General features: G+C 35.9%; 1 protein-coding gene across 1 annotated transcript; it reads right to left on the bottom strand.

Moving 5' to 3' along the window:
- Positions 1-1159: 1159 nt before the first annotated feature.
- Positions 1160-7190, bottom strand: LOC127264743 (villin-4-like). The gene is made up of 22 exons (XM_051294247.1): positions 7135-7190; positions 6858-6957; positions 6720-6788; positions 6144-6384; positions 5883-6056; positions 5670-5805; positions 5190-5352; positions 4952-5099; positions 4767-4870; positions 4510-4665; positions 4278-4346; positions 4111-4179; positions 3885-4022; positions 3657-3785; positions 3444-3591; positions 3296-3306; positions 3044-3184; positions 2799-2924; positions 2665-2724; positions 1710-2031; positions 1476-1636; positions 1160-1273 (listed from the first exon to the last, which is right to left on the bottom strand). The coding sequence occupies exons 1-22, from the start codon at positions 7188-7190 to the stop codon at positions 1160-1162; spliced, it is 2835 nt and encodes a 944-aa protein (XP_051150204.1).
- Positions 7191-10861: the final 3671 nt, after the last annotated feature.

Raw genomic sequence — 10861 nt, 5'->3', positions numbered from 1 at the left:
TCAAAATTTTACCCAAAACCCATGTAGATTAAACCTCCGACCATTAGTATACCAAAAGAGGGTTCAACTCTCGAATTATACACCATCGCCATTTAGGCATCGACATGTGCTTCATTTTATGAACACAATTGTCATAGCCATATGATAATTATGTGTTAAAAGTTGAGTTAACCTCTTACCGTTTCATAACTCTACTGCAAAAAGCCTAAGAGGAATTGATTTCCGACATTATCATCAAAACATAGAAATATTAACTAATTTAGATAACATTGAACTTGGTAAAATGAAATGGTTAATTGACAATCTTATTCCAATAATGTCAATGTAAATATTGGTAAGCAATGGACATATGGAAACAATTATTTAGGAGATTTTTCAATATTTATATTATTTATCATTTTTTTTATTAAAAAAATATCAAATTAAATACTTATTTTTTTATTTTTTATATTATATATAAAAAAATCATACTCCCTCAGTCCCCTTTAGTAGGTATTATTTAATTAAAAAATATATTAGTAAAAATAATTATAATTTAATAAAAATAATTATAGATTATAAGATGACTAAATATTTTAATTTAAATAAAATATTATAAATTATAAATTTTAAAATACGATTAAATAATTATATTTCTAAAAAAAGGATAAATTATATAGAAATAATAGATAAATTAAGTGGGACGGAGAAAGTATTTTACCTTCCAATCATCCCATCAATGCCCATCGCATTTCTGTTATTCCAATTCAAAATTTTTACTCTTCAAAACCCAATAAAAAAAAAATTAACAAAATCCAAACCTCAAAACAAACACACCCAAAGAAGAATTGGCTAATACATTTATTCGTACATACAAATGTGTCTATATATATGTATATAATACTTATATTCCTCCAAAAGAAACTACTATATAATCTCTGTTTTTGTTCTTGCAGAAGGTTTCTACATATTATCAAAATCTTCTCAAAAACAACAAATTGAAGCAGCTGCAATGAAGACAGACAAACTCACAACAATAATCAATAAGACTAAAACTAACAACCAAAATTTAAATGAAATTAACCAAAAATATGAATATATATATATATATATATCTTATCTTCTAATAGCAGAGTTGAAGATGAACTCACTGAAGCTACTCTGGAGATGAACCAACACTTCAGAACAGTTCTACAGCCAGTTTGAGCTTCCCCTGTTTCCATTTCGGCAACGCGTAGAATGCCCGTCTCGACATCCCGAATTTCTCCATGAATTCTTCCTTCGATAAGTAACTCTGCTCAAAACAAGAATCGTATCGAATGCATGTGAGTGTGTGTTTATATTAGATTAGTTTATTTAGATTTGATCTATCGAATCTGTTTAATGGTACCTATATATAAGCCCTTATGATCTATAATGCGATTTTCCAATTTTCCGAAAATATTTTAACAATTTGGAAGTTTAGAGAGGCAATGATCATTCCACAGCATACATACCTCACGCTTGGTGATGTCGATGTCTGCAACAGGATCAGTCGAGGATGTCTTGAGGCGATTGTATGGATAATTTGGCTGTCCTGAGTCATCGTCGCCGTCTTCCTCCTCCTTTACGCCTTCTTGTACGCTCTCGGATTTTGGTTTCAGGAATTCATTAGCTGCTTTGAATTAGTCCTCTGGATATTTTAATTTTTGTCGTTGTAAATTATGCAAGAAAAGGCGTAGAATAAGTACCTTTGAGGGACCGGGGCATGAGGAAGTTCCGGGCCGGCATTTGTTGCTCGAACCCGGAGGTAAGTGCTGCTATAGCTGCTGATCTTGAAGCAGTTGTCTTCGACAGGGTTGGACTTATGGATTTTGGGAAGATTTTCCCAACCATTGGAGGCGGCGTCGACAAGTTCCTCGCATTTGGATTTTCAAAAGTCGAAGCTAGAGCATTGAATGCCGGAGAACGGCCTCTTACACGAGGCCTCTCCGAGGTGAAACATACACTTCTAGAGCGTTGCGCTTTTTCCGGATTGCTTGCCCTCCCTGGAGTTACTCTTCTTCGCGGTTTCTACAATGCGACCAAAGTGTAAATGCATATTTGAATCAAATGATCTTTAAACTTACCTACAAGTAGAGCTGTTAATGAGTCGAGTCGAACAAAATTTTAAGTGTTCGTGTTCGTGGTCATTTGTTAACATTTGCGAACAAGACTCGTGTTCGTTCGTCAAGCTTTCGAGCTCGTTCGAGTGTTCGAGCTCGGCTCATTAAGAATGTTTATTTTTTGAGCTCATGTTCGTGTAAAGTTCGATTAGGCTCCATTAAGCTCGATTGAGCTCGTTCGAGTTGCGTTCGTTTCACTTTTTTTTTTTAAATTTATATATAAATTTAAAATTATTTTATTTATTTATTTTAAATTGATATTTTATTTATTTTTAAATTATAATTTTGTATGAATATAATATTTATAATAAATATATTATTTTAGCGAACATTGCGAACAAAGCTCGGACTTGTTCCTTAATTAAATAAGCCTGTTTATTTTGTTCGACTCGGCTCGTTAACGTTCGTGAACGAGCTTTAACTAAGTTGAATCGAACCAAACCGAGTCGAGCCGAGTTCACGAACAGCTCGGTTCGTTTAACAACTCTACCTACAAGTGTTAAGACATATAAAGAAGAAAGTGAAGACAACGGGAGCTTACATCCAACATAGGAGTGCCTTTAATGAGAGAAAGCTTTCGCTCGAAAGAGTTGCCGTGCATCTGAAACATAGAAGTCGATAAGTGTATCTTGATGAAATCCGAGCAACCGGAAAACATGTTCGCAAGGTGCTTACCGCGCATTTTTTTGGATCCCAAGTGAAGAATCGTGTAAAAAACTGCGGCTCATTCCCTTCCGTGATGACATATATCGGAGTTTTTGTAGATAATTTCTCGAGAAGAAAATCGCGCTCGAGATATTTCTAGTACAAGAAATGGAGAGTCAAAATGCTCGTAAAAGTAATGAATCGATCATGAGTGTAAAATGTAGGCAAAAATGCAACAACAAAACTATAAAAAACATGTTTCAAGTTTGATGTACCTCCCCAAACTGCAAAGCATTCGACTTGCTCTTCGCGTCGACCTCTTTCCCAACCCAAACGAAGATTTCCGAATGGCAGTCGAGGATAAATACATCTTCTGTCAAAAGATCATCCTGATTGAAATTGTGTATCTCTGTTACCTGCAGCAGAGACAAACATTGAAACCATGAGGAGTATGGGAAGGTTAGAAGGTAAAATTTTTGTTATCGTTGTTAATCTAAAACAAATGGAGTATAGTAAGGAAGACGAACCTTGAGATCTTCTGGAACAAGAGTAGCCATGGCACCATAGTCATGATGAAAAAACAAAAAAGCTTGGTTGATTTCAGTCGCGAAATAAGGAATCGAAAATGGAAATAAGACTATAGTTTTGGCGATGAATATGATGGCGTAAACGAACCATTGGAGATGGTGCATGCGAACAAGTGAGGATCGCCTTCTTTCTCTCTTGAAATTTTCTGGCTCGGATGCTCAGTTTTTCCTCCTAATAGCTCCCAAAATTGCTCGGACTCGGCACCTTCTTTTAGATGTCTTGATTGCATGTTTGGCTGCAGACAGAGTACAATGATCGAAACTAATTTGTTGCAATGCTAAAACTACTATAGTTTTTCACCTTTATAATATCTAAGTTTCTCTCAGCAAGCTCGTGGTTGTCAGGCGAAGTGAGCCTTCCCGACCAGTCGAAGACAGTTGCGCCGTCATGTAGGATGTAACAGTAGGCAGAGTTCAACGACGACGCCACCTTAATTAATGGCGAAGAACGACAAGAATGTGCATAAGAACAATCAAATATATCAGTTAGCTGTAAAACAGAGGACACGAATGTAACGATGAGACTTACAGGTTCGACTTGGATTGCTTGCATATTCTCTGGTCCATTTCCTTGAATTCGAAACAATGCTCGCCCATCTTCTGAGTATGTATCATCATTAAGTTCGTTTTCAGCAATGTACTTTTTGTATCCATCGCTAAGTCCACCCTGATCACATAAAACATTCAGATGAAAATTCAATCAAGGGAATAGGAAAAGAAATCATGTAACATGTTTGTGTTTTTGTTCTCACAACCTTAAAAACAATAAAGCTCTGGAAAATGGCGAAGAGCAAGACCGGTTCGCTTCCTTCGTGAATGCGCGCCTAAAACACACAACAAAATAAACAATCGATAGAAATTCGACAAAAAAATTGTTCATAGAATCAAGATCACAATAAAGTTGTGAAGAAAGAAACTTTGCCTGAGCAGGTAACAGCTTGAGAGCCTCAATCATCTTGTTGGCCTGTGAAATTGCTCCTGCTCTATCCTCCTATCGAGCAAGATTCGATTTCGACGATTAGATTATGTAATAACTATTGTAACTGAAAACTAAGCCATTCAGAAACACTTTTTCGACAAGCTTGACAATGAAGTAAAACAGAATAATGACATTTCTTTCTTGTTATGACAATGTTGTCAATGCTAGATTTCACCTCAAGACTTTGATTTCCAAACCATGTCCCTACAAGATAGTCTTCCCTGTCTACGCCCGGATACGAATACTGAAAGATATAGCAATCTCCGCTGAAAACCTTCCCCTGATCATTAGCTGAAAGAAGGGTCTTTTCTCGACCATTCACGCGCCAAACCTAAGCAATGTATACGATCGTAAAACATATTTGATTATCCGACAACACATAGAAGTATTGAAGTGATGTATTAGATTTTTCAACCACAGTTTTCCAGTCACCTGCAAATCACCAGCACAGTCTATGTGTGGATCGTCATCTTCTTCTTTCGGAGCTTCATCTTTAACAAGGCCCTTCACGTCGACTCCTTGGCGCCTTAGCATTGCTGAAATGCATTACGTTAAAGTAAGTAATAAAAACCTTTAGTAGACAATGGAAGTTAATGTTGGGTAGCATCTATACTAACCTGCAACTTTCCCTCGGCCTTCCTCAGGTGCGGCTGCATTCTTTGTATCTGGCCAGGAGTCGAACTTTGAGCGAAACATGACTGTCTCATATCCCTCGATCACACGGATCACATGAGATTTAGTTCTGTCTAAACTTTGCAGCAGTTCCTATAAACAAACGAAAGTGAGATTAATTTGTCATCCATTGGAAAGTTAAGACTCATATGGTAAATCATATATATTTGCAGCTAAACGCACATCGACTTCACGGCTTGAAGCTTTTCGTTCTTCTAGTGAAGTGTTCTTCCCTATCCAAACAAAGACTTCTATTCCAGAATCAAGAATATAGCATTTGTTTGTGTCTAATAACTCCTTCGTCAAAGAATCGGCTTCAACAGGTTCTGCCTGCCCCTTTTCGATGCTTAAGACATAAAAACAAAAGTGAGTTCCAATGAGTCGAAGCCTCTATGTATCATCATCATAAATCACACAGAGGCGCATTATTAGATGGATAGTTCAATAACAAAGCTATGAAGAAGTTTACCCTTGTCTAAAGGATGTGTGATGAAGACAAAGATTTCTGATAAAAAGAAGATAGATGAACCACATCCTTTATTACTCAAATTCTCCAATTTATTTAAAAGATATGTCATTAGTGAAATTCAATCTTCGATATGAGCTTGAGATGTATGCAGCTAAGGTACCCGATGAAGAAATTTTAATAGAAGTTGGTAATACCAGTAAAGCTTATTAGGAGCACCACCATCACTGCTATCTCTTTCGGCCGCGCTTGTTTTCTTTGGAAGTGGAGCAAAGCCACCAAAGAAAGCCCAGAATTCCCCTGCCTCGGCGTCCGCCATTAGTCTTCCATCCTCTGAGAAAATAAGAAACTATTAGGCAAGAATAATCACAAGTCAATATTTAAAATGATCTGAGTCGCCGGGCACTTACCAACAGCGGCTACTTCGCATTTCCCATCGTGATAAGTATCTTTAATGTATTGAACAACTTCCAGAGCTTTCGCCCTCTCTTGAATACATGAGTTGGAGCCATTAAATTGATAAATTTTTGACTTCGTGTCAAGGATAAAGACATCATCATGGTTCAAAGAGGATCGAGCAAAGGCTATCTGCTCAATCATACAAGGCAATGTGATAAAGTTAAGTAAATATAAGAAGGTGTCCCGCAATATTATAAAAAAGATCATTTAACTTGCCTCTTTCACATGAACAACATGCTTCCCTTGACACACAAATAGCCGCGTTTGATGTTCTTCAGCCTCGGCATGCTTGAAGCCTGTGGCAACTCCACCTTCTTTAGGTATTATGCACGGCTTAAAATATGATAGAAACTTCTCTGATTCGTGACCTTGTACTTCACGGTATTGAACAGCTCGACCCCCTAGCATTGCATCTAGTTCGACAGTCTTTATTGCAGCAGTACCTGCTTCATCCTGTAAAGGAAAGTAATATGTATAGGTTCAAATGCTGCTATTACTGTGCTAATTATATTTAATCAATACAGTGCTAACAACACAAGTAATATATACATATAACACATTATGTATAAATCAACAGCACAAAGTATTTGTTTATATAATATAAATATAACACATGAACTTACAGTATAAAACAGTAGTTCACATATTAAATACTACAATTGACCTCGGCAGGTATAAAATAGAAATGATAGCACATTGTAACACTCTATACAACAAGCGTTATCTGTTATATTTTCATGTACGGATTCTGATTAAAAAAAAATAAAAATCATAGGAACAAGATTTACCTGAGTAGTATCTTTTCCGAGCCAATAATGGATATCATGACGGAGCGCGCCACTCTTCAAGGCAGTTGTCTGCATCAAGAAATTAAGTTTAAATGCAAAGAAATTGCTTCAACATTATAATCTAAACCCGAAAGTTACCTTTAGAATTACATAAGAATCGCCGGTGAAAAATTTTCCATGTGAAGATTCGGGGATAAGGACAGGATTGAATTTTTCGATTCGCCATATCTCAAGGCCACTACGATAAGTCAAGGAGACAATTATGTGAAAATTCATGGCAACTAATTAAAACATAGAAACAAGTATGTTTAAGTAGATTTGTAGAGCTACTGCATCGAATCTTCTGCATATATCGTTATGAAAAATTAGTTTGCATACAAAAATGAGCAAATTCGACATGTTAAAATCAGGATACGCCTTCTGTCCCGTGCCTTGGAAAGCTGGATCGAGATCTTTCTTTGAAATTGACATGATGTCTGGCCAAGTTCTTTGGAATAGGCTACTCCAAAGATTGACCTGAAACATGAATAAGTAAAATTGTCCATATTTAAGAATGCAAAAACAAAGAAGAAAAACAAAGTGGACATAAACGACAAGCTAGAAATGTTAAGAATCAAAATTGTGATTAAAGTTGCATCATATAAAGCTAGTGATGTTATCAAAACAACGAAGATGTTTGGCAGTGAACTTTAACCGTTGGAAATATCAAAACCTTTGTTGATTTTTATGTTTTTTTAGAGCATTTCTTATTTTATGTGTACCCAAACTGGTAGTTGTGTGTTCATCTTATAAATGCACAACAATGCAATGCACACAGAGTAAACATAGTCGGATACAACATATATTATATTTGTTTACTGATTGGGCCACCAAAACACATGTAAAAATATTACATCCAATAATTATTTGATCTCAAAACTCTCAAAATATATAATACAAAACCTAAATCTAAATAAAAAAACACCAACTATGAACTAGATTTTTGTTATGTGCATTACCCCTATATCTGAAGACGATGGATAGCTAGCTGCTTGAAGCCACTTGATTATCGATCAAGTGATGATATATAATCACTGATCAGCTAAGCTCATCTGTCCAAACAATAACCTGCCAAGATTCATAATTATTTTTCAATTCGACTTAAAAAAAAAAGGAAAACAAGTAAAGGAAAATACAGAGGGAGGAAATGAAAGTAAGTGGATCACCAACAACATTCGATGGAAACCCCAATGTATGAAAGTACAATCACAAACAAATTACAATTATTCACATCCAAACCAACGAAACCAGAAACATAATTAATTAACATATTAAAGTAATCGAACAGTAACCACGATACTCTAGAGATTGTGAAACTGCAAAGTGATTAGGAAAGAAAAAAAGGAAAAGAAACAAGTCACGATGAGATTTTTGAGGGGTAGATAAAAAATTTGTGGTTTTGTATGAAATATTGTTCGAAAGTTGTCCGAGGCCTGGAATTTGAAGGGACTGAGAAATATTGTAAGAATATTAAATAATGGATTTTGGCAATTTAATTGTATATTGGAAATCTGCTTATATGTAATTATAAATTGGATTAACACAATAATAAATATAATAATTTTGTCATTCATAAATATTTTTTGTCCCTCAAACTTTTGAATAAATTTCAAATAGGTTTACCAAATTGTGTTGAGTTTTATATTCTTTCTTTTTATATGGTGATATTTTATCAACAACTAGTATTAAAGCATGATGTAGTGGTAGATGTCTAATGATGAAATAAAAATTCTTCATCTACAAATTTGATGAAGTCTATTATGGATTTGGAAGATGCAGATGAAAGATTACCTTTATAAAATGGTTATGCACAAACCTTTGGAAACCAGCATATATGAAACAAGATGAATGATAAAATTTGGATAGAAATGACATGATCGCTTTTATGGAATGTGGTGTTCTATACTAAAAAAAAAATTAAAATAAGAAAAAGGAAATGTTGCAAATTTCAGAAGATATGTACACAAAGTCATCAGTAACCAATAGAGTTCATAAGATGCAAGACTCTTCAGCCTTTATATGTCAGAGACTACTATTGTATATGATCATCTCAATAAATTTAATACTACACAACAAGAAAATATCAATTTTGTAACAAGATTTTTTCATCCCTAAATTTACTTTTTCCTTGCGTTAACTACGTGAATTTTAGAGACGGAATTTCGTTACTAATATACTATTTTTTTACTTTTATAACATTGTAGTTGGCTTATATCAATATTAATTCAATAGCGAGGTGAAAATGCTAGTTTTGCTATCAAGTCTTCCATAGAATTTAAAAGACATTGTCACAACCGTTAGTGTTGCATTAGGAAAAGAAAATTTGAAGTTCGACGGGTTTGTTTAGATAGGGGTTTTTGGAGGTTTTCGAAAATTTAGAAGTTTGGAAAAAGTAAAAAGTTAGTATTTGATTTGATATTTTGTGAGAGAAAAAGTGTATTTGATGTGATGTTTTCTGAAAAATGAATAGTATCAAATGAATGAAAGTGTGCTGTGAAAAGAGAGCCTAACTTTTAGTGATGAAATTCACATGAGGCAAAAGAGACAAGGCTTAGAGTTTATTCGCTAAGTGCGATTTCAGTAAAACGAATGAAGGTAAATTTAAGTCAAGTAATCAAAATAGGCCCAAGAAAGATTTAAGTCATATCATGTGTTAGAGTTGTGAGAAGCCCCGATATTATTGGAATCAATGTAAAGCTTTGAAGAAGAATAAGGTCAACAATTCAGCTAGTGCAATGACGGAAGATAGAGAAGACATAAGGGATGCTCTCATAGTGAGCGTGAGCACTCTTTTGGAGTCACGGGTTTTGGACTCATGCAATAACTCCGAGATCATAAAAAACTACACGTTCGGGGATTTTGGAGTTGTTCATCTCATGGATGATGAGTCATTGAGGATTTGTATATATAAAAAACAGACATCAGGATCAAAACTCTCAGTGAATGCAAGTGAAATTGCATGACGTCGGTACACAAAGCTTGAAGAGGAACTGATCCCTATAGAGCAATTATACAATGAAAACTATGTCGCAACTTTTTGATCCAAGACATAGAAGATTTTCAAATGATGTATGGTGCTGACTAGAGGCGAAAAAGAAGGCCCTATACATGTCTTGCAAATATGTCAATTAAGGTTGTATCCTTAGATAATTTGAAGTTATGTGTAGCTTCAACAGACTTTGGATAATAAAAATAAAAAAGTTCGGTGCTGCCTATGAATATGGATAGGAGATAAGGTGGGATACAAAGAGGAGTAAGGTCTGTTGGGATAACAAACAACCAACATATTTCCACACGTGCAAGGCCATATACGCTACCATATGAATCTTGCACATAGACGACGATGTCGGATGCTAGTGACCGTCTCACCTAAAAGCTCGAACTTTTAGGAAAACTAAGCCATTAGTTATATATCCGCAAACGGGAGTCCCCAACACGCCCCCTCAGATGCAAGTAGAGGTATGCGAAACTTGCACATGCATATGTGCACAAATGGGGACGGTGGGACTCGAACTCGAGACCTAATCTAGGCTCTGATACCACTGTTGGACTGGGTCTCTAAAAGGCCTCATTCTAGTGGAGTTCACTTGGGACTTAAAGGGCGAAATTTTTCTTCACAGCTTCCGAACCCCAACAATCGTCCCCTCAAACCAAGGACCAACCAATGGACCTTCCCTGTTCACCTTGTGCCACGGGACCCGCTGCCTGACCACCTCAATCAGGACCGACCCAACACCACCAGGAGACTTTCGATACAAGGCTCATCCGCAGGTCACGAGGGTGAGCCCACCACCACAACCAATGCCCAATGCCACCCAGTCCACTTCACCATCTAACCGGGCTCTGATACCATGTCGGATGCTAATGACCATCTCACCTAAAAGCTCGAATTTTTAGGGAAACTAAGCCATTAGTTATATATCCATAAACGGGAGTCTCCAACAGACGCCAAATAGAGACGGTCAGATTCGGACACGAGACATATAGCTCTGATAGTTTCTTATGATATTTTCATTACACAAACAAAACCACATAAACACAAATTCAAAAATTCATGCAAACATGCATTCTCAATATCATTTCATCAACAAGAAGATCTGCAC

Source organism: Andrographis paniculata, unplaced genomic scaffold (assembly GCF_009805555.1).
Source record: "Andrographis paniculata isolate CXL003 unplaced genomic scaffold, ASM980555v1 Contig71END, whole genome shotgun sequence".
Classification (NCBI taxonomy): Eukaryota; Viridiplantae; Streptophyta; class Magnoliopsida; order Lamiales; family Acanthaceae; genus Andrographis; species Andrographis paniculata.
This window is presented reverse-complemented; position numbering and strand designations above follow the sequence as displayed.

Bases quoted from the DNA above. Each gene is read 5' to 3' on its own strand.
- LOC127264743 (XM_051294247.1), bottom strand. From the start codon at position 7,190: ATGTCAATTTCAAAGAAAGATCTCGATCCAGCTTTCCAAGGCACGGGA. The intron at 6,789-6,857 runs GTAACTTTCGGG...TTCTTGATGCAG, and splicing joins ATTCTTATGTAATTCTAAAG to ACAACTGCCTTGAAGAGTGG. The intron at 2,925-3,043 runs GTACATCAAACT...TTCTTGTACTAG, and splicing joins ATGCTTTGCAGTTTGGGGAG to AAATATCTCGAGCGCGATTT.